This window comes from Hyperolius riggenbachi, chromosome 4, assembly GCF_040937935.1.
Source record: "Hyperolius riggenbachi isolate aHypRig1 chromosome 4, aHypRig1.pri, whole genome shotgun sequence".
Taxonomy (NCBI): Eukaryota; Metazoa; Chordata; class Amphibia; order Anura; family Hyperoliidae; genus Hyperolius; species Hyperolius riggenbachi.
In genome coordinates, this window is record NC_090649.1 from 131,892,026 (window position 1) to 131,916,496 (window position 24,471).

At 45.1% G+C, this 24,471-nt stretch overlaps 1 protein-coding gene across 2 annotated transcripts in view; it reads right to left on the reverse strand.

The window, feature by feature from the left end:
- Positions 1–1,197: 1,197 nt before the first annotated feature.
- Positions 1,198–24,471, reverse strand: part of AMER3 (APC membrane recruitment protein 3) — a 40,096-nt gene continuing 16,822 nt past the window's right edge. Inside the window, exons 1-3 of one of the 2 annotated variants that reach the window (XM_068280709.1) lie at positions 17,283–17,320; positions 11,956–14,566; positions 1,198–5,892 (exon numbers count right to left, since the gene is read on the reverse strand). In XM_068280709.1, the coding sequence (XP_068136810.1) occupies positions 5,855–5,892; positions 11,956–14,551 (2,634 nt within the window). In that variant the 5' untranslated portion in view covers positions 14,552–14,566; positions 17,283–17,320 and the 3' untranslated portion in view covers positions 1,198–5,854. Of the gene's footprint in view, positions 5,893–11,955; positions 14,567–17,282; positions 17,321–24,471 lie in introns of those variants that run through there. The other variant, XM_068280708.1, reaches the window with a different exon arrangement.

Sequence of the window (24,471 nt, forward strand, 5' to 3'; positions counted from 1 at the left end):
GAACTGAAATGATACAATACATTCCACCCACTGATACATCCATTCCTAGCAGCCCTATATACAGCGGAGGTACCTCTGGACCCGTGTACAGGTGGTACCTCATAAAGCAGCACAGCTTTTGGTAAACATGAGGGTACAACATTCTGCTGATACCTTCTTGATCTGTGCTAACAGAAATAAAACAGCATCAATGAATGGGCAGAGATATTACACACATGATTCAAGCAGTAAGCAAACGCATAACCATGATTGTTTCATTTATACATATTACATTGTTTTTGCTTCCTGTATGTTTATTACTACAGCAATAAGATTATAAATAGAAATGTAAAATGTTTTTGTTGTTTTCACTTGTTATTAAGGGCGGTACAGATGGAATATATTGCATATGACTTTCATGTGTATCCTTTTGTAGCCAGAAGGTGGCGCTCCTAAGCTGAAAGGACACAGCATTGCTTTATTGCAAGGAGACTGGATTGCCAGTGTAACTGGATGCACGAAATATCCACATGTAATATGTCATATTTACAAAATTAAAAACCTAAAAAAAAAACAAAAAACAGTAATCAACGCAGAAGTACATTTAAATGTTTACAAATAATTAAAATACTGTAGATGTACTTTAAAATGTATCTCTGCATTAGAACCTTCCGACATGTTTGTATTGATGTCCTTGTTCCTTTATGAGAAGGTCTATTTCACTTTTTGCCCTGAAGAAAGGAAAGCAAAACTGAAACCATCCTACAAGAAAAAAAGTTAGATGCTCACCTATGGAGAAGGGAGGCTCTGGATCCCTAAGAACCTCACTCCATGTCCTCTGTCCACTGCTGTCCTCCGCAGGGCCGGCGCTCCCATAGAGGCAAAGGGGGCAACTGCCCCGGGGCCCCTGCCCTCTGCAGAGGCTCCGCGCCTCCGGCCCTGCTAAATGCTACCTGCTCCCCCGCTCGCTCTGCTACCCAGGGCCCTTGCTAACGAGCTACAGCAGCAATTACTCCCCGCATCCGGCGGACGGCACAGTCCGGGCACTCTTGCCATGTTGTCCTCCACCTCCTCTATGACCCGGCGCGTGTTTACAAATAACGCACGCCGGGTCATAGAGAAGGTGGTGGACAACATGGCAAGAGTGCCCGGACTGTGCCGTCCGCTGGAAGACATGAGTAATTGCTGCTGTAGCTTGTTAGCATGGGCTCTGGGGAGCAGAGGTAATCTCCGGTAAGGGGGGGGGGAGAGGGTGTTCGGGCAGGGGGCCCCCCATTCAATTTGCCCCAGGGCCCTGGAGCCCCTTAAGCCGCCCCTGGTCCTCCGTTTAAATTCCACGCTTTTGGGAGGCCTCGGAAAGCCTTGGAAGAACTTGTGCCCCCGAGTGCTTCTGAAGACAGGCAGCTCCTTACTGCACACACAGGCACAAGTACACACTCACACAGGGGAAAAAAGTGTTCTGAAGACTCCCAAAGGTGTATTTCTAAGCGATCCAGAGCCTTCCCTCTTCATGTGTGAGTATCTAACTTTTCATGTTAGGTTTTTTTTAGGGTGGCTTCAGTATCACTTTAAAAAAAACTGGGCTGGAATTCCACTTTAATTACAAGAAAAAAGTGATTCCTGCAAGTCTCATGGATATAACGCTAAGGCCAATCAGGGTGAGAGTGGCACAGCACTGAAGGGGAGGGCACATTTATATACAAGCTGTATATCTACTTGCAGTATGTATATACAGTATACACAGATCATGCATATGGTAAACACAATGACTGTATTGGGACTTGATGTATCATGATGCCATCAAAAGCATGCAGGTGCAATAGGATGCGGGAGGAAAGGAGGGGACCACCAGGAGCAGCCAGGATGTGAGAAAAGGGGGTGACAGCCACAAAGTGAAAGTGAAAATTGCAAATACCTTCTGTTTTTATGAAGGAAAAACACAAATGCTAACAAACAAGCTGACAAGGACTCAGACATGTCGACATGCAAGGAACTGATTCACTAAGCTGGTGATACTTGGTGGGATTTGCTTTTCAAAGAAAAGTCTACTGTGTTATGTGGCAAAAGTTTTTGACCTCACTTTAGTCATAACAGAATATAATTAGAATTCCTTGTCGGTGAAATAGAGATTGTGCTATTGTAGCCTGGATTTGTTAAAATTAAAATGTCTTAGGCTAGATTCGAAATGAGAATTGCATGCCATGTAACAGCAGGAATGCAATGCATTGGAATGAGAAAGCAGCGCTACACGTTATCCGCATGTTGCTTCATCATTATTATTATTATTATTTATTGTATTTATAAAGCGCCAACATATGACGCAGCGCTATATAGAGAAGAGTGCAGTCAATTAAATATATGCTTTACTGTTTTGCGGTAAGCAGCGCATTAAGACACCACACACCGTTATACCACAACGCACCCGCCGCACTGTGAACGTTGTATAAGTGGTGCATTGCAGGATGCCAAGCTATGTTACAAAGTGGCTTATAGCACACTGCAACAATGCACCACTGTAAACATAGCCATCAACCTGACTGCAACTGACTATGCTAACCTTCCCGGCAATCCCCACTATATTCCAAAATGTCCCAGGGCAGAGATGATAGACAATTTAAAAAGAAAACAAATAAGTTTTGCTGAAATATCACAGTAATACAGAATATGTTCACTTTATGTCCATGCACTACAATACATTTTAAAGAAGTGTCAAAAAACTGATAAAAAAACATTTTATCTGTCTGCTGGTGCACTTTGTAAACTTGAAAGCCTGGCTAGTCCAGCAATGCAGATAACTTTCCTGCCTTCTCCTGTAATTCAAGTCACTATGTTGATTGATGAGGCCTCCCATCACATTGATGGACCCATAGAGAGGCTCAGGAGGAAGCAAAGATGGAGTCTTATGCTGATTATGTAACAAAGTTGGTATTAGCATATTAGAGTTGCTGCCAGGTGTTAGAAAAACTTAAGGTGCTCTAAGAGATGGATCAAGGCAAAATGAGGCCCAAAAGCAAGTTAGCAGCTTTGTCTCTTCCTGCTTGCCACCTGGCTTTACTTGGTAAGGTGAAGTGGGAGACAAGGTCAGAAGAGGTGTCAAACCCCTGGGCATCTGTCTAGGATCTGGCCCATATGCTTTGACAGAAGCCCAACAGGGTGTAGGAGCATTAGTCAAACAGCAGCTGCTGTGGGTAGGCAGCCATCTTCATGCGGCCGTCATGCGCACTCTTCACTAGCAGACTCTGGGCGGGACATGCTTTGTCACCAAGAGACCCCGAGGAATGTCCGCCAGCCAGGAGGGAAGAAGGCAGAGCCAGCAAGTTAGAACTGAATGCTACCATAGTATCTGTGCAACAGATTTTAGGGAACGATCAATATTCTGGCCCACACCGCTTATACAATACCAATGGGAAAAGGGTTAAGGCGGAGCAACAGCTTAGCCAGGCCATGTACCTTCAAGTCAAGATTCCCTGCGAGATGAACTCTCATTTTGTGTGAGCTTGTGGGGCCTGTTTACACAAAGTGACAATCTGAAAAAGAGAAATCATCGCTTTTTTGTTCTCTTCCATTCCCAATTTTTATAAAGCCACATTTTTTAGGTGAGAGTCAGTTTTAATTAGGTTTAAAAAAAATGAAGAATAGTGATACCATAAAACCTTCAGCAATCAGAAGCCCCACTGGCTTGCTCTGTGAGCAGCTAAATAACTGTCCACTACTTGTGAACACCAAAACTTCCTGGTTTTTGTCACTACCGTAAATTTAGAAGTAGCCGTTTGTGGCTCACTGATTTTCACTGTGGTTGTGCACTCACTTTTGTCCATTTCCCTTGCCATGCTGTTCACGATTAAAGTGGCAAAGACCATGAACCCCCCCTTTAAAAGTGGTGATGAGGCCATTGTATAAATTAGGCAGCCAGAGCTGAAACACCAATAGATAAAGGGAAATGACACTACAAAAGTAGCAATCACACTGATACGTGGTGATTTTATAGAGGCAATCTTTTCATGAATTATGTCATCTGAAAAGTTTATTTCAAGAGAAATATCAGCAATCAGCATATAAAAAGGCCCTTATTTAAAGTCAGGAGACTTTGGCCATTTCCCTGTTCCATATCCACCAATTTGTATTGTAAAGTTGGTGTGAGTCAAAACATTGCATTCTTCCCAAAAATTGGTGCACAAGGTTAAGAGTTCCAGTGCATACTTCCAACAAGGAGCCATGTGCAATTCACTTTTTCTCCTGAGTTTTCTCCTAGGAGATAGTTTTTCATCTTCGATTTAGATTAACTTTTCAGCACTTTGCATTGGAAAAAGTATCACAAAGTATGTGAAAAAGTACTATCAAAATTAGTTTGAGTATTATTTTGCTTGCTGGTAATTTACAAGGCATTTTATTGACAAGTTTGAAAATATCACCTAGGAGAAAAAGTGAATTGCATGTGGCCCAAGGTGTCATGCACTAGATGTCTGCAAAGGGTTAATATGACTATGGACAGTAACTTATTACTGAGCAACATGACCCCAGTAAATAGCGTATTTAGACATTAACTAAGGAACAAGAACAAAAGAGACCGAGTTTTATAGGACAATAGAACGCAAGGCAGGGAAATGCTCTGTTTCTCGTATGTTTAGATATCTGGAGTTATCCAATTTTTGCATCCCTTTGAGTTTAATCTAGCAGTGAAATAAACCAGAGTTGTCTAGCTATTGTATATAGAGGCCACATTTTGGGATCAGTGAGGTTCACTTCTGTAGACCTGTGCACAAATTGTACCGAGGACTCATCCCAACCTATTCTTAAACTCAAGCGACATTCAGATTTTTCTACAAAGCTGAATCCAAACCTTGAGTTATATGGTGTTTGTTATATGACAGGAGATGGTGGATTAAATCTGCTGGTGTTGGGTACAATGATTAATTGACTGCTACAGTAAAGCAGGAGAGTAATTGGGTAACTCATCTCACAAGAGACTATGGGCTTGATTTGTGTGCTGAGGATTTCCACTCACACGGTTTAAACTAAGCTGTGCTGCTTTAGCATCGCAGCTTAGTGAATCTAGCCCTAGGTGACCATTCATATATCACAGGTGATCATTTAAATGTACAGGAGCCTGAGTGGGAACTGTCATGTTACAGGAAACTAAAACAGTATAATGTGATGCAGGAGACTAAGCAGGCACTACTGTGTCACAGGGGACCTGAGTGACCACTGGAGTGTCACAGCAGACCAAGTAACCACAGTCATTGTCTTTATACAACATTCCTTTTTTGCTGTCCAAACTGTCCACTTTCAGTGGCATCCAGGTGTAACACAAAGTGGTAGTAAGGAAATATGAACTCCTGATCCACTTATGCACCCATAACATTTCCAGCCTAAGGCAGGGGGAGGACCACAGAGAAGTAGTCCGCAGGCCAAGCTTAGGCCTATGAGCTATATGATAAGCAAGCAAGGCATTCGCTATATATGAATATACACTCAGCTATATAACACACACTTAAATAGAAAATAGTGCATAATGATTGTCAATCATGGCGCATACTTTCATTATTAAGGAAAAACATACATGAATACTGCTGACAGGAATTTCAAATATCATATAGCATAATAGCAAGATGTTAAAACTGAAACTAGGAGGAACCAGAAGTATCTATTCTATTAAAAGTTTAAAACGTTAGTAGGAAGTGTGTTTGCTGTGATTGGTCCCATTCAGTTTGTTGACTTAGCTGCCATAGATAGAGTCCTGTCCTTGTGTATTTTTCTTCTATGTATCTAATGAGATTACTGTATAAAAAGGAACGTGGTCCATTTGGATTAAACAGCAAATAATCGAGTGTCAACAACCAATGCTTCAGTTTGTCTTGTACTTTTCTCTGTACTTTCACATGCTCCACTTGCCATTTTTGGTTAATAATAAATCTGCAATATATAAAGGATGTCATACAATTAACTTTCTTCATAGATCGACGATAACCAATTGTACATTTAATTATATTACATACAGTATATAGCCAAACACAGATGAAGTCCAGCTTCTGCCAAAATGTATTTATTTGTTTAAATACTTGAGGACTGCGGTTTTAACCCCCCCCCCCCCCCTCCCCCGTGACCAGGCCATTTTTAATTTATTGGGCCACTGCAGCTTTAAGACAAAGCTGCAGGGCCGCACAACAGAGCACACAAGTGATTCCCCCCTCCTTTTCCTCCCACCAACAAAGCTCTCTGTTGGTGGGGTCTGATCGCCCCCACATTTTCAAATAATTACTTTATTTATTTTTAATTACATTTTACTGTTTTTCTTTTCAATTCCCATCCCGTCCCTCCCTCCCCCCAGCCAGCCAATCACGCGATCGTCTGTCATAGGCTTCAGCCTATGACAGCCGATCGCTCTCCTGTGGGCTAGGGCTGTCCCCAGTACAGCGCTGCTGCAGATCGCAGCGCTGTACAAAGTAATTAGATGGCAAAACCGCCATCTAACAGTCTGAAGGCGGGGCGGAGCTCCACCCCCCAAGCAGGAGATGCTCGCGCATCCTGCACGCAATCTTCTGCTAGCCCCATAGATGGCCGTTCATGCCAATGGGCGTGGAGCGGTCCTAGGGCTGCCGCACTGCTCACGCCAATTGGTGTGGAGCAGGCGGCAACTAATTAAATAGTACATAAGGTAAAAATGAAAGAGCCCATTATGACAGAACTCTGTCTTAATGATGGAGGATGGGGAAGAGGGGTTGTTAGGGTTAAATGTTTACCTGTTCTGACATCATCTCTCCAGGCAGGTAATTGCACCACCCCTCAGAGAATGGGCTCTAATGATAATCACAGCTGAATCTGTGGCCACCCAATCTGCATTGCGTGGTCCGCCCCTTGCTCAGCAACTGCTTCCATTTGAAGGCTGCCGAGCTGGGGGAGCGCAACACAGCGAGGCCATTAAGGGCTCTGTCATTTTTAGCTTAGGTACTCTTTAGGTACTCTTTAAAGGACTACTGTAGGGTGGTAGGGGGAAAAAGAGTTGAACTTACCTGGGGCCTATAATTGTTCCCCGCAGATGTCCTGTGCCCGCACAGCCACTCACCGATGTTCAGGTCCTGGCCTCCGGTTCACTTCTGGAATTTCCAAAGTTTTAAGTCGGAAAACCACTGCACCAGTGCGGCCATGTCCTCGCTCCCACTGAAGTCACAAAGAGCGTACTGCGCTGGTGCAGACTGTATTTAGCCTGCACAATACACTCCTGGTGACGTCGGCGGGAGCGTGGGCGCAGCCGCGCACGTGCAGTGGTTTTCCGACTTTAAAGTCGCGAATTCCAGAAGTGAACCGAAGGTGGGGCCGGAGCATTGGTGAGTGGCTGCGTGGGCACAGGATGTCTGCGAGGGACTATTAGAAGCCCCAGGTAAGTTAAACCCTTTTCCCCACCTACCCCCTACAGTAGTCCCGGAAACCCGGCTGTGTGAAACTGTTAACTCTAAAGTCAACAGAACTGAAAATGGTTGGGTAGTGCAGTATTTGTGTCCGTTTCTTGTGCAACTCATTGTTCTATCTTTTATAGTTTTGGACATAATAAAGTCCACCTACTGAACATCATTGTATGGCTGTGTGAACTTTTGACACAAGCACCAGAAAACCCTTAATATCTCAAAAACAATGATTTTTCAAGCACAAGTTGACAAAAATGTGGCACTACCCAACCATATCATGTCTATGCACTGTTGTAGGGGGGGCTGGGTGATATCATCGTCTAAAAATAAAAAAATCATTGCTATTATCTTTAAAATGAAAGCAGCACAAATGACCACAAATGTAGCGCTAACCAAACATAATGGAATTTTTATTTGTGCTGATTGTAGGGGAAACATGGTTGCATGTGTTTTTGTTGCTGCCTGTAGGACAGGAAAGTTATACATGTGGCTGTTGTCTACTTCCTGAGATTTATCCCTACTTCCTGACATCACTTTTTCAGATCACGCTTACTGTCTTATTATTAGTTCTCAAAGGGAAAGGTTGTAATGTGAAATTTACTCAGTGGGGACACAGACGGCAAAAAATAAATAAATAAACAAGGTTAGTTTTCGTTACACTCTGAGGGAAGGCTTCTTCTACAATGATAACTTTGACTCATGCTGGAGTTATACGATCTTCCGGAATGGGATTAAAGTGGATCCGAGATAAACTTTTACTCATTGCATAATGGTGTTCCTTTCCTATTGTTTATAGGGCATTCCTCAAGCCAAATACTTTTTGTTTTTGTTTTAATACTCTAATTCCCTATAAACTAAACAAGCCTCACCCACAGCTTTTCAGAGTGCCTTGGCATTTTCAGACAGTAGCAAGGGCTTATGGGAGCTCAGTCTAGGCAGGAGGAGGGGGAGATGTTACTAGCCAGAGATTTCAGAGGCAAACGGAGGAGGGGGAATTAGGTTTTCACAGTCTGAGGGCTGGAGATGCAGATCAGATTGCCTGTGTGTAATGTTTACAAACAGAACATGGTCGCTGTCATTGTATCACAGGAAGAAATAATCATATTCTGTTGAAGCTGTTTTCAGCTAGATTTGCTGTGTAAACTGTCTAAACTTTAGATAAGATATATAGACAAGTTACTTGTTATAGTTTTTCATCTCGGATCCACTTTAAACTAATGTTTACATTTTGTGACATTTTTTATCAACTATTGAACCTGTAGCTCTGGATCCCATTCGTGGATTATTCTGTTTAGTTAATACCTATAATTTCTCATCAGCTAAATACATTTTTACATTTTATAAATGAGTCAAATGGCCCATATGAAATTAACCTTTTCTCCTAGGAGATAATCTGTCATCTTCTATTGAAAATAATTTTTCAGTACTTTGCAATTGAAAAAGTACCAAAAACTAGGTGAAAATGTACTATCAAAATTATGTTGAAAAATTATGTTGAGTATTTTTTGCGTGCTGGGGGTTTAAAAGACTTTTTATTTACTAGTTATAAAATACCACCTAGGAGAAAACACAGGTGAAACATATAATTGCGTATGGCCCAATATGAATATCTTTAATACCAGACTATGTTTTTATTATTAGCAACTTCATCATAATGATTACTGTTTCTTTTTTAGATTACAGTATAATTGATTTTTGATGTGATTAAGCTGGTTGCAGGTGGTCCCATTCAGCACATTTCATAATTCGGCTCTTACTGTTTTTTTTAAGAATTGGAGCAAAGTGTTTGTACAGTGCTTGTTGATATTTCTGTCTCCCTATAAGATCACCAGTGACTGTTGTAAGTGACAGTTATTGAGCACAGGTATCATGCTGTAACCTGAACCACTCTTCATTGATACAACCACTTTGTAATAGGTAAACCACACTCATGAAGATAGGTCACATGGGAAACTAAGTAGAATTAAAGAAACAGCGTCACTTAAATACCAAACATATAATACAATGAAGTAAGGTAAAACCATGGGAAACGGCCAGAGAAGCAGATTCACATCCCAGCAGGCGTTAAGGCCCTGAGTAAGTTTTAAGCTTCAATGTACTTCCCTCTCCAGCAGAAGATGTAAGCATAAGTATACTACTGCATTGCTGATCCATGCAAACCAATGCACTACACAGCATTCTGACAACCCACTGCTGCTCCACGCATTCTGAATGCAAAGCAAGGTTGTACTATTATGTAGTATGGTTAGTAATAATACTTATAGTGTGCCAAGGCCCTTAGTGACCAAGGGCCTTGGCACACTTGGTCCTATCACCGACCCCCCCCCCCTCCCCTTTTTCCCCTGGGGCTTTTGTTGCAAGCAAGCATGTTTGCAAGCTGGTGAAGTACCGCCTCTTTTCTTCTTTTGGTGTGTTAACTGAGATTGTAAGACCAAATTGACTGAGGCTTGGGAACCAGCTTATTCAGGGCAGAAAAAGATTAAGAAGAAACGAGGCCCAAGGCAAGGTACTAGCCTTTACTCCCTCCTATAATGTTTTTGGAAATTTAAAGTACACCCGAGGCGAAAATAAACTAATGAAAAAAAAGAATTTTATCTATCCTCCTTCTCCTAAAAATGACTTTTTCAGATATTCTAGCTTTATTTTATGTTTAAATCTTTTAAGTATTAACAGTTTTATTGTTTTTGCTTAATGACACATTCATTGAAGTATGCCAGCATGCCAGAGCTAAAATGTATGAACTATTGACCCCTTTTATCTCTTTTCTGCTCTCAGAAGCCATTTTTTGCTAGGAAAGTATTTTGTAGTTTGAATGTCTTATCAGTGAGGATCACACTGTAGTCACTTCCTGTCTGAGTAAGGACTGAGTCAGCCACTTGGATACCTGATATTTAACTCTTTCAGGCAGAGAAATAAAAAAAAGGAACACAGCATAGTTATTTGTGTGCTAGGCACTGTACATACCCATGTCTATCTCATGATCATGTCACATGTCACCTCGGGTATCCTTTAAAGTGGGAGAGTGGCCAGAGAAAGTGGTAGCTGGGCCCCTTGATGCCCTCTAGGTCCCAGGCAGTTGCTTAGGTTGTCTTGTGCATGATCCTTCTCTGATTCAAGGGAACATACCTCCTGGATCACTGTATCCGTGGAATGCATTTGCATTTGCATAAATATGGAAACTCCAGGTACTGATTCCCTTTTAAACACCATCAATAGCCTATATACCCGATACAGAGCGCACTAAAGAATCAATGAGTCCAAAAAGCCACAGTCTATTGGAGTTGTTGTAGTTCACTTCAAGTGACAACTCTTCATATGGAAGACATTGATTGCTTGATAGTGTAACCACCACCTCAGCCCTCTTTATCGGATACGGTGGTGGTTACACTATCTAGGTATCAATGTCTTCCATATGAAGATTTGTCAGTTGAAGTGAACTACAACAACTCTAATAGACTGTGGCTTTTTGGACTCATTGATACTCTAGTGAGCTCTGTATTGTGTATTTAGGTCTGTTGTTTGATTGTGTTAGGAGCGCACCACCAAATGTGCACTTTATGCCACTTGTTTGATGTCAGCATGATACAGTTTTTAACTTTACCATCAATAGCCGCTTACATCCGAAAATGGCGCAGGGAGAAAAATGGCGCACCGTTCTGCCGATAAATAAAACGCTATTTACCGTTTTGCAGAGCGGTGCGCCATGAAAAACCATGCAGGGGGCTGGGGTCGGTAGTACAGGCAGCGGGGGCTGTTAGTGTAGGCAGCGGGGGGGGGGGGGCTGGAGGAGAGAGGCAGCGGGACACTGGAGGGCATAGGTATCGGATGTATGCAGAGGCATACGTTACCTTGTCCTGGGCCGGCGATCGCTCCTTCCCTCCGCTCCTTCCATTCGTTTGCTGTATTCCTGCAGCCGGCCAATCACCATGCGGAGACTGAAGCCACATGGTGATTGGCCGGCTGCAGGACTACAGTAAACGAATGGAGGAAGTGAAGGAGCGGAGGAAAGGAGCGATCGGCGGCCGGGACAAGGTAACGTATGGCTCTGCACATCCTCCCCCGATGCCTATGCCCTCCAGCGTCCCGCTGCCTCTCTCTCTCTCTCTCCTCCCCCGACCCCCGCTGCATTTTTGACCACTTATAACGCTATTTAGCGTTATAAGTGTAAGGCACACTGCCTGCGCCATTTTTAACACTTATAACGCTAAATAGCGTTATATAATGTAAGTCTATGGGGCGCCCTTTTTATCCCCCTGGCGCTGTGCGCCATTTTTAACTGACACCCAATAGCCTGACTATCATACTGATCTTTTCTTCAAAGGTATCTGATTAACATTCTTGCATGAAAACATATGAGCAGTCTGTGCTGCAAACAGTGTACAGGTTCCATGATTTTTTGTTGTTGTTTTTTACAAAAACTATTTGTGCTTGGAGTTGGTTTTGTCAATTCAAAGCTGGCTGCACATTGAATTGGGGACATCATCTTTAATAACATTAAGTAAAAAAAAACAGTTTTGTATAGCACTGTACTGCAGTTTTGTAGTGGATGTGGAATTTCACTTGAAATACTCACCTCTTTCCCCTGCCTCTTGTGTAGAGCTGATGGCGTTGAACGCATCTTTTCTGAATTTTGGGAAATCTATTGATAAATTATTCGAGTCATGTGTAAAGCCTTCATTATAATCAGATGATCGATTATACTTTCCTGTGTTAAAAAATATCACTGCATCTCCTGGTTTGTGAACTCTATACAAAGCTGAGGAGAATCGAGATATGACAGAAGAGCATGGAGGTTTGAAAAGAGGTAGGAAGTCTGTCTTGCCGGCAGTCTTGGTGGACTGAGCGTCCTTTGGCAGCTGATTGTCAGAGGTACATTCATCTTCTGAATCATTTCTTGATGGTGTGTTTGATAACAATGGCTCGTTAGAAATCTTCAGATGTATCTTGTCAATGTCATTATCACATCTGGACAATAAAGCTGGTTGAAGTGATGAAGGTTGAGGTTCAAAGTCATGGTGTTCCATTACATTCTTAATGTTCTCAGCAATTTCATATGGTTGCATTACTTTACCGGTATAGTGCAATGCATTTTGGTGCCCGAGCGTAATATGCAATGAGGAAAGTCGAGCCGTAAATTTATCTAGGATCTCTACCAAACACTTATTTTCGGATGTGGAATTTGTGACGTAATGCAAGCCTGATGAATCCAAAGCGTCAAGAGGATCATGAAGTGAAGGTAGATTTGTACCATTATCCTTAAGTGTGGACTCAGTAGGAGGTAAACTGCTATGGTGTTGACTTGAGGACTTATTATCTTGGCATTTAGTATTTTTAACTATGTTGTTTCCTGAGTCTGCAACTGAATGTTCTCTGTCCAAATGTTCCTCAAATGGGTGAATGTTTTTAGATGAACTCTCACTGGGCCCTAGTGGAGAAGTGACTTGCTTCTCAGTGGTATTGTCAGACAGAATATCAGCCAGTATGTTTTCAGAATCTCTAATACGACTTATTATGCTGCAGTATTCTTTTTCTTTATATCCTCTATGCAGTTTGTAACCTTTCCCATTACGTCTGGACAAGCTTGTCTGAATTGCTGTACTATCATTCCCTATGCTTGACTCATTCATTGCTTCTGTTTGCTGGCAGGTAAGAGTTTGATCATTAAATTCTGAATCTGTTATCTTTCCTGCCCTTTTTAACCAATTGACCATCCCCATGGATAGAGTGAGCTCTGTGTCACATAGCTTCAGCAGACATTCTCTCCCTTTCCAAGTACTTTGAAGAGCACCCTCTCCAGCAAGATCAGAGGGTGGCTGTGATGCCATAGTCTCTTCAGATCCTACACAAAAACTATAAATAGATGAAGGTCTCTCTGCAGTATGGCCAGAACTTGGCAACACACAGTCTTGACTGGGCCACTGTTTTGTTTCTCCAGAATCACAAAAGAATTCATATAGGGCATCCCCGCTGTAACTATCCCTTGGAAATGGTCTGTGGGCTTCTAATTCACTTTTGTTATCATCCACTCCAGGAGAGTATGAGTCATAGTATCCTTCATCACTGGTGGACTTTGGTGATTCTGGCTCATTAATGTTCTCACTAGAAGATGTCAGATCATTATAGGTGGAAACAGAAATCTGGTCTCCTGGCACAACATTATTAACTTCATTTCTAACATGTTCATTAGATTCAGGTGTGGCTTTTGTGTCAAACATTCCATTGGCGCATACATTTCTTGGCAGTGATTTTACATGTCCATGAAGTCTGGAAAAGTCTATGGATTCTGATTTGGCTGGGGAAGCAAGTCGCTCTCCGCCACCTTGAAAACAAGCAGTTATGGGGCTTGGCTTAGAAATAAACGTCACTCTGCAGTTTTCAATATCAATAAAAGAAGAACATTCATCTGCATAGATTTCCCCACAACCAGTGAACGAGTCAAAGCTTTTCAGAGATGCCACATCTTCACATAATGCTTTGAAAGAACTTATGGCATCAGTATACATTTCACATTCAGGGAGCTCTGGAGCCAGGAGTTCATTGGAGCACATGTCACCGGTGTTAGACGGAGACTCTTTTGGAGATATTTTCTCCCCTTTCGTCTCAACATTCACTGTCTGAAGGCTCTCGTCTTCTGATATGGTGTCTTGTTGCTTATTTCTTTTCAAATTAAATATGTTTTTCAGGCTCTTTTTAGACTTCCTCAGTGAAATTCTTTTTCTTGGCAGCGATTTTGCAACTGATGGCACAAAAGGCAACTGAGGTACGAAGTTTCTATAGTCTATCATAGTCTGTTTGGAGGCTGATGATCTGGTGGCCTGTAGACTATTTCTTTTATCACCAGGATCTTCAATGAGTCCTGGAGAGCTGACACTACTGGGAAGTCTTCCACGTCCACTTGGGGCTTTCTCTGGTTTTTCCTCTCGTGAAACACAATCAGAAGTTTTACTTTTTTTAATAAGTTTTGGACAAGGAACATTATTGACTGCCGCTTTTGTGCAAATACCGTTAGACATTCTTTGTGTTCCAGAAACATTCTTTTTAGTACTACATGCACCAGGATTCTTCTGAGCTTCTGCTTTCTTCTTCACTTTACTTCCAAGCAGAGCTGATTTCTCTGAAGGTTTTTGCGCATAACTTATAATAAATGTCTTTCCACGTATCAGCTCCATATTTACAGTGTGAATCTGTTAATAAAGAAGACAATACATGAAATGGAATATACATGTATGGGTACAAATCACAGCAAGCAATGACATAATCTGCCATCCACCTACAATAAATACAAATGTAAGAAAAATTGCATTAAAGAAAAGCCGAGGTGAGAGTCATACGGAGGCTGCAATGTTTATCTCCTTTTAAACAATGCAAGTTGACTGGCTGTCCCCATGATCCTGTGTCTCTAATACGTTTAACCATGAACTAGCATGCAGATTAGGTGCTCCGGCTCAAGTCTGACTGGATTATTGATGCCACTACTGATGCCAGAAGATCAACAGGACTGACAGGCAACTGGTATTGTTTAAAAGGGAATAAATATGGCAGCCGACATACCACTCTTACCTTGGGTTCCCTTTAAAAGTATTGCAGGCCTTTAAATGACATTCATTACATTTTTTTAGTGGCAGCTTGTTGGCCACATGACCAACTGTACAGGTAAAACTTGAAAAAATTAGAGTATCTTGCAAAAGTCAATTTATTTATTTATATTATTTTTATTTCTTATCCATTTATTTCAGTAATTCAACTTAAGGTTCTGTGTGTGTGTGGTGTGTGTGTGTGTGGTGTGTGTGGGGGTGTGTGATTTGAAAATAAAAACAGACACTTACCTGGAGCTTTTATCAGCCCCCTGTAGCAGTAATGTCCCACGCCGTCCTTCTCCGATCCGCCGTTCCCCATCACTGGCACTGGACAATTATTAGCCTAACAAGATGAATAATGCGCGCTCCCGCCCGCGCATCGGAGCTTACTGCGCTGGTGCAGTACAAAGTCTTCTTGTACTGCACCTGCGCAGTAAGCTTCCGATGTCGCATGGGGGAGCAAGCAGGCACGTAGCAGCGGCAGTTGGTTGGTATGCCGCGCTAGACCGGGGCCGGCGGCGGAGAATGGCATATCGGAGGAGGACGGCGTGGGACATTACTGCTACAGGGGGCTGATATAAGCCCCAGGTCAGTGTCTGTTTTTATTTTCAACACCCCCCACAGAACCCCTTTAAAGGATACCTCCAGGGTGAAAAAAAATCCACTTACCTGGGGCTTCCTCCAGCACCTGGCAGCCAAAATAATTGTTCTTCTGTGGTCACTTTAGAAAAGGCCTCTTCTGCCCAGGAAGGGGAGGGAGGTGGGATCAGATGGACATGAAAAAGGGGTTCCTATCAGAAATGGGTTAAGATGTAATGGGGCCCTAGGCAAGGTAGTAGTGGTGGTCTTTTTGGTAAGCTGAAGTGGATACAGGTCTGGGAAGCTGGCAGGTGGGCCTCTTGACACCTGCTAGGCCCCAGGCACCTGCCTAGGTTGCCTGGTGGATGATCCTGCTCTGGTTCCTGTACAGTGTACATGGAAAATGAGACTGCAAGTAGAAAAGAGAGGCTGCAAATGTGGCGGAACATGCTGCCCAAGGAAGCTGTATATGAAAGAGAGGGGCTACTGTACATTCATGGAAGAGGGGGCTGAACATAGAATGAGTCCTGCACATGGAAGCAGGGGCACAACAGGAAACTTAGACTACGTGTGAAAAAACTATAAATCTGGCTTTGGAGCTACCCATCTCCCCCCTCTCAGAAATGTGTTCATCACTCAGTACTGCAGATTGGGCGAACAGAACCTGATAAAAAAAATACAAAAATCTGAAAACGCAATAGCTAAGAATAATATTGCATAATTCAGCAGCACTTTACATCGTGAAGCAATCATGTGTAAATATTATGCTACAAGCTGCCTTTAGGATGATTTGCTCAGGCATTTTGTAGATCAGAATAAAGAGCATGATGAGAGGCGTTTGTGCCAGGAGCCTGTGGCTGAGCACAGGCTGCAGATGGAGCGATATGAAGGAGCAGAAGTTCCTGTCATGGAACTTGCCTCAGCACCAGCTGATGTTTTCACATTACATTACTGTCAGTGTGCAGATCCTAGCAATGCTTTGTGCAGGAAGATACCGATGAATTCCGCAGAGTGAGGGAAAAAAACTCCTACAGAAATATGTGACAGACTTGAAGCTGCAGTTGTTTTATCCTGTGTGAAGGAGGTACCTTCCTCTGACTTCAGTCCTCTGTCGGCCTCTTTCCTCATTCCTCTCTAAGCCTCAGAGCTCATTCACATCTCTCAGAGCCTCATCATACCTCCATTTTCTCTATGCCTCGTAACTACAGAGGAGCAGTCAATGCGGCCGCAGGGGGCCCAGATTTGTAAGGGGGCCCTAACTGGCTACACTGGTAAGGTTATGGGTGAGAAGACTGTCCACTCTTGTTTTATAACCCTTGCAAGATGGGCCCCAGGCTGTGAAGGTCACCAGGGGGTAGGCAAAGGAAGGGGTGTGTATAATGGGAGGCCCCATTAAAGTTTTTCTGGGGGCTCCATGATTTGTAGTTACGCCCCTGCATCATGGTGTACCTCTTTATGCAGAATAGAGCTTTTAAATAACCTATCTTTCTCCCTCATTATATAGCCTTGTCTTTGCCTCATCAGCACCCTAAACTTTGATTTATGTAACTGCTCTTGCACAAAGGATAACGGGACAGAGAAGATAGAGGTATAGAGTGTACATCTGTCTTCCCTGTCCCTTTGTTCTCTGTATATCTCTTCCTCTCTGTACTTTTGTATACCACAGTGTTCTTTGCACTCCTGTCTAAGTATACCACAGTCTTCCTGTTCCTTCTATTTCTGTTCTGTTTGCAGAATTTTTTACCTATACCCAGAGATGCTCAACCGAATCCCGGGTACCCGGGCAAGCTGGGTATCTGACCATTTCTCCGCTATCCGGTCATATCCGGATTCCGGATACCTGGGCCAATGTCCCGATAGCTCTATGCGGATATCTAGCCGCATTATCCGGATACCCGCGGATATCCGACGGATATCCGGGTACTGTAACAAAGGAGATGATGTCATTGAGGCCAATCAGAGGGCTCCCAGCTAATCAGAGGGCTCCCAGCAGCAGCCCTAGCAACCAATCACAGAGGGGAACTCTGGCCAGCCCCACCTGACCTCATTGAGCCAATCAGAGGCCTCCCAGCATAAGCCATGGCACCCAATCACAGAAGGGAACCCTGGCCAGCCCCCTGTGTAATTAGGAGGGCTGGCATGAGGAGACAGATCGTCCTTGCTTGTGTGGCTGGCTGGCTGGTGACTGACAGACTTGCTCCAGTGCTGTTGGCTTAGCAAGTGCTGCCTGTATACAGTAATAAACCTAAAGCTTTGAGTGCTAAACACCTTCACTACACTATTGTTCTATTGTTTTTTTAGCTAGCTAGTGTAATTGTTTGATTTCGTTCACTCAGTTAGGTCCTGTCTGTGTCTGTGTGTGCTGTGCAGGCCAGCAGGACAGTATAGGTTAGGGAATAGGATTACTGTGTTATTGTATTGTATTCATACCTCCCAACTTTTCGAGATGAGAAAAAGGGACTCTTAAGCCACGCCCCTGCCACACTCCTGCCCACGCCCTTACCACGCCTCTAGTCACGCATACCATAAAGATTTTATAAGAAATATATGTTGTTTTATAATTCAAACCACACTGGTCCTTTCTATCCTGGTTCAGGAGGTTAAGGGTGCCTGGGGGGTGGGGAGGGTGCCCATGGGTGGGGAGGAGGGTAAGGGTGCCTGTGGGTGGGGAGGAGGGTAAGGATGGCTGTGGGTGGGAAGGAGGGTAAGGGTGCCCGTGGGTGGTGAGGAGGGTAAGGGTGCCCGTGGGTGGTGAGGAGGGTGAGGATGGCCGTGGGTGGGGAGGAGGATGAGGATGGCCGTGGCTGGGGAGGAGGATGAGGGTGCCCGTGGCTGGGGAGGAGGATGAGGGTGCCCGTGGCTGGAGAGGAGGATGAGGGTGCCCATGGGTGGGGAGGAGGGTGAGGATGACTGACCGTGGGTGGGGAGGAGGGTAAGGGTGCCCGTGGGTGGGGAGGAGGGTAAGTGTGCCTGTGGGTGGGGAGGATGCCCGTGGGTGGGGAGGAGGGTAAGGGTGCCCGTGGGTGGTGAGGATGGCCGTGGGTGGGGAGGAGGGTAAGGGTGCCCGTGGGTGGTGAGGATGGCCGTGGGTGGGGAGGAGGGTAAGGGTGCCCGTGGGTGGTGAGGAGGGTGAGGATGGCCGTGGGTGGGGAGGAGGGTGAGGATGGCCGTGGGTGGGGAGGAGGGTAAGGGTGCCCGTGGGTGGTGAGGAGGGTGAGGATGGCCGTGAGTGGGGAGGAGGGTGAGGGTGCCCGTGGGTGGTGAGGAGGGTGAGGGTGCCCGTGGGTGGTGAGGAGGGTGAGGATGGCCGTGGGTGGTGAGGAGGGTGAGGATGGGTGCCACTGTAAAAAAAAATGATTGAGGCACCACAGGAAGCAGAATGAAGCTGGACATCGGTACGCATGGACACAGGTAATGACAGCCCGCTCCACACTCTGCTAACGGGGGACACACAGGGGCCAGATTGCAAGGGTGGGAGGGAGGTAGTAATGGGATGCACGCGTTCCGCATCCCACTTACCCGCGGCTGGCGCCTCGATCATTTTGTTTTCACCCTCACTGCCCACTGCTGCCCGAGACTTGGGGGGCTCATACCTTGATAGCGGGAGAGCCCCCCAAAATAGTGACAGTCCCGACGAAAACGGGACGGTTGGGCCCTCTGTTGTATTATATAGTTAGTTAGTACTGCAGTTAGTTGTTAGAGAGAGTAGTACTGTGTTAGCTTACTACAGATTACTGCAGTGCTGCTGTGCTGAGCATTGTCAGTGTGACAGTTATGCTAGGTACACACTATGAGATTTCCTGGCCGTTTTACTGTCAGATCGATTATTTCCAACATGTCTGATTTGCTTTCCGATCGATTTCCGAGAATTTTCAGATCGATTTCCGTTCACTTTAAAAGGAAGTCGATCGGAAAATGCTCGGAAATCGAGCGGATAGCAAATCGAACATGTTGGGAATAATCGATCTGACAGCAAATCGGCCAGAAAATCTCATAGTGTGTACCTAGCATTAGACAGATGGGCCCATATGCAATTCACTTTTTCACCAGAGTTTTCTCCTAGGTGAAATTTTCAAACTTGTCAATAATATGCATTTTAAACCACCAACAAGCAAATAAATACTCAAAATAATTTTGATAGTACTTTTTTAAGTACTTTTTTGTACTTTTTCAGTTGCAAAGTGCTAAAAAGTTATTATAAATCGAAGATGTAAAATTATCTCCTGGGAGAAAACTCAGGTGAAAAAGTGAATTGCATATGGGCCATAGTGTGCACTGTCTGCCCTCTACTCTGCAGTCTGTCACTCTGTGCTGATTTGTCCAACCCTGATTTCATTAACCTCCCTGGCGGTCAATTAGAACCGCCAGGGGGCAGCGCAGCACTATTTTTTTTTTTTTAAGTCATGTAGCTAGCCTAGCACTAGCTGCATGATAGCCGCTGAGCAGCGGCATCCCCCTACCTACTGCGATCGCCTCCGGCGATCAGCGGAAGCAGGAAATCCTGTTCAGCCTGCTGGGCTTCCCCGGTCGCCATGGCGACGGTCGTCATCGACGTCATCGACGTCATGGACGTTGTGACGTCATGGGGAGTTCCGATCCACCCCTCAGCGCTGCCTGGCGCTGTTAGGCCAGGCTGCGAAAGGGGTCTAGGGGGGGCGGATAGCAGCAAATCGGTGCGGGGCGGCGGCGATCGGGAAGTACACAGCAAAGTGCGAGCGGCGCGTACAGAAAAAAAAAATTATGCAAATCGGCCCAGCAGGGCCTGAGAAATCCTCCTGCGCGCGTAGCCCGACCTGAGGTCGGGCTTACCGACAGGGAGGTTAAAGTAAAAGTACCCCACATCATCTGGTGACATCATCACGTATAAGTTGTACTATGTCTGCTGGCACCGGCAGCCGGGGGAGGGGCAGCAAGGGCAAGAGGACAGGGAGCAACATTACGGCCACCCTCAGAAGGTCTGCCGTGTCAGTGTCGATCCCAGCGGGCAGCCTACCCTCAGTCAGCGAGCTTTTCGCTCCTGGTGCCACGATTGAACTCAGGGCTGTTAGCCGCAAGGAGTTTGAGGAGGATGTTCGGGGTTTTGAGGAGGGGGGGTATGATGTTGATAATGGGATGAAGGACGGTGACTACCATCCACAGGATGGGGATGTCAGCTCTGACTCTGAGGAGGAGGATGCGTCGGTGGGTTTGGCACGCGGAACAGCATTGCAGACAGTGGCTGTGGAATGCGGGACCCACATCCTTCTGCCGCTACCACCAGCCGCACCACTCAACCCCCAACCGCCACAGGGAGAAAAGACGCCGCATCCCATTCAGGCCGCAGGGGAATCTTCACCTCCCCAATCTGACGGTTTTTCACTCTGCCCTCATTGGACAGCAAGTTTGCCATATGCAATGTGTGCAAACTACAGATGAGCAGAGGTTGTGACCCCTACAAGTATGGCACCTCCAGCTTCATCACCCATCTGGCCAAAAAACATGTTTTGAGTATGAGGAGTTCAAGAGGCTGAAGCAAGGTGGTGCTGGCTCCCACCGCCACGGTGCCACAGGCCACTGCTGCTGATACCACCACCTATATTCAACCCAAAACACAATTGCGGTGGCACTTTTTTGGAGGTGTCTGGGCTGAAAACTGTCATGTCCCAGTTGTGCGATTAGTCTTTGGACACAATGTGGGCTGCCGCTGTCTGGAACCTAATCCTAATGTTAATTGACAACATTTTTTTTTTTCATTTTATGTCCACCAAATAATACATGCTACATGCATCATTTATCCTAAAAACACCTTTTAAAGCTATTTAATGAGCACTTCCGTTTTTTCTATCCGGATACCCGAATAGGTTGGGTATCCGCGGGTAATTTGGTCGGATATCCGAGTTCACTCGGATATCCGCAAGGTCGGATCCAGATATCCGAATCGGATCCGGATATCTGGGTACCCGGATCCGAATCCATTTGGGTATTAAAAAGTAATACCCGAGCATCCCTGCCTATACCTCTGATTTTGGTATACCTCAGTATTCTCTGTATCTGATATCTAACTATACCATACTACCTATCCCTGTACCTCAGATCTCTCTCTCTGAAACATATTTCATTATACCCTCGCAACCCTCCTCTGTGCATCGCATACTGTATAATCATAGCTTAGTTGTCTCTATACCTGATATTATCCTTACACCTGTTTTCTTTCTTGTCTGTGCCTCCATATGCCGGTAGTCCTTTTTGCATCTCACACCTCATTAGTATCCTTCATACTTCATTGTACACTAGTCTTCTCTGTCATCACTGCATTGTGCCTGTCCGGTACCTGTCTGTGTGTGACAGGTGCACATTTTAATACCTATCACTGCATATACCTACCTGTTGTTCCCTTCAGTGCATCCACCTACCTATGTGAGCGCACGCAGTGTCACTGTGCCTGTCCGGTACCTGTCTGTGAGCGACAGGTCCACATTGTAGTACCCATCACTGCATACACCTACCTGTTGTTCAGTGCGCCCACCTACCTACGTGATCGCACACAGTGTCACTGTGCCTGTCCGGTACCTGTCTGTGTGTGACAGGTGCACATTTGTAAAACCAGTTATTGCATAATTATTCACACTACCTGTGTGACCGCACTCTCTGTAATTTACCACTCCGAGCATACCTGTTAACTGCACCTGTGTGACAGCTGCACATTGTATTGTAATACCAGTCATTGCATACCTTTCACTGCACCTGCGTGACTGCACATTGTATTAGTCAAGTCAGTGCATACCTTTCACTTCATCCTCCCCGATATGGACAAAACAGGTAGAGGCAGAGGCAGGGGCAGAGGCAGAGGCAGGGGCAGACCCAGAGGCAGGCCACCCGGCAGGTCTGCTCGAGGTCGTGCTGACGTGATTTCGTGCGGCCCCTGGCCCAAAGTACAGTGTTCAGAAGAAGGCACATCCCATCAACTGCATTAACATTCCTATTATTTGTGCTGCACACAATGTTACTTATAATAAATTATGACGCCTGGAGTCCGGGTAAATTGATACTTAATTGCTGTATTGGTAAAATCAATTTGTCATGCAATACACAATATCAACCCCTTCCCCTGGCTATTGCACCAATCCCTTGATTTTATGGATTCCCCCGCAAGCATTAACCTAATTGTGCTTTTGAACTAGCACTAGCCCTCAGGTATAGCGTCCTTAATAGAATTTCTCTATGATTGATCAATCATGCACTTCCAGTTCGTGCTGCAGTATATGATTGTATGTTCTTTGATTTTAAAGCATGCCTTTACTCACGCTGCCCGGGACTTAGCTTCTTTAATAATGCTGCCGGCTTCCATCACCGCTTGTGACGAATTTGCGGTATATAAAGACCTAAATTTATTTTTACGAAAAGTAGTTTTGAAAAAAATGTTCAAGACAAGTGACCCAAAAGGGGAACATCGGGCCCCAATTGGAGACACACAGGTGGTAACAGATGAGATTGGGGAAGTACAGGTTGATGACCTTGAGGACATGGGGTGGGAGGATGAGACAACCTCAGATGAGAGAAGTTTATTTACAGATCTAAAAATGAGGTCAAAGTTCATGCCATCCCTTTACTCCAACAGAAGGGGTTGATATTGTGTATTGCATGACAAATTGATTTTTACCAATACAGCAATTAAGTATCAATTTACCCAGGACTCCAGGCGTCATAATTTATTATACATCCCATCAACTCCCAGGATTGTCAGGACGTGGTTTACTATTTAACACAGAACACCTCATCTTCCGCAGCCACCAGCACTACTACTAGCACCACATCCGCTGCATTTGACACTTTGCAGGAGTTATTTGGTGGGGAAATCACTAATGCACAGCCATTATTGTTACAACAAGATGAAGGCGCTAAGCAAGTTACACCACCTTATATGTCTGAGTTAGGCGACACTATGGACGTAACGTGTGAGGAGGAGGATGATGAAGTACCTGCTGTTGGTGCAGTTTATGAGGTGTCTGAGGCAAGCAAAGTTGGGGAGGATGATAATGATGATTATGATGATACGGATGCCACGTGGGATCCTAAGAGACATGATGACCAGGGGGACAGTTCAGAGGGAGAGTCAGAGAGGAGTAGGAGGAGACGAGTTCCTGAAAGAAGCAGGGGGAGCTCGTCGTCAGAAACAGCTGGTGGCAGCGTCCGGCGCCATGTATCGCCACCTATGGACAGCCAGCCAACATGCCCTTCAACGTTAGCTGCTGAGGCCACCATAGTGCCATCACCCCAGGGTGGCTCAGCGATGTAGAAATGTTTTAATGTGTATGCCAAAGATCAGAGAAATGCCATGTGTACTCTCTGCCACCAAAAACTGAGCCGTGGAAAGACCAACATCCCCGTAGGGACAACTGCCTTACGAAGGCACCTGCAGAAAAGGCACAAACTGCAATGGGAAGACCACCTGATGAAAAGCAGCACAAAAAAGCAAAGCCACCCTCTTTCTCCTCTTCCTCCTTCAGGTGCATCATCTTCAGCCGCTTTCTCCCTTGCACCTTCACAATCACAGCCTCCCTCCTCCCCCCCGCCTCTCACCTTGAGCGGTTCCTGCTCCTCTGCCCAGAGCAGCAGCCAGGTTGTCCGTGAGGGAAATCTTTGAGCGGAAGAAGACAATGTCTGTCAGTCACCCCCTTGCCCGGTGTCTGACAGCTGGCTTGGCGGAACTGTTAGCTCGCCAGCTGTTACCATACCAGCTGGTGGACTCTGAGGCCTTCCGAAAATTTGTGGCCATTGGAACACCGCAGTGGAAGATACCAGGTCACAATTATTTCTCCAAAAAGTTGATACCCAAACCGTCCTATGACGTTGAGAGGCAAGTGGTGTAATCTCTGGCACACAGCGTTGGGTCAAGGGTCCATCTGACCACGGATGCCTGGTCTGCCAAGCACGGTCAGGGCAGGTACATTACT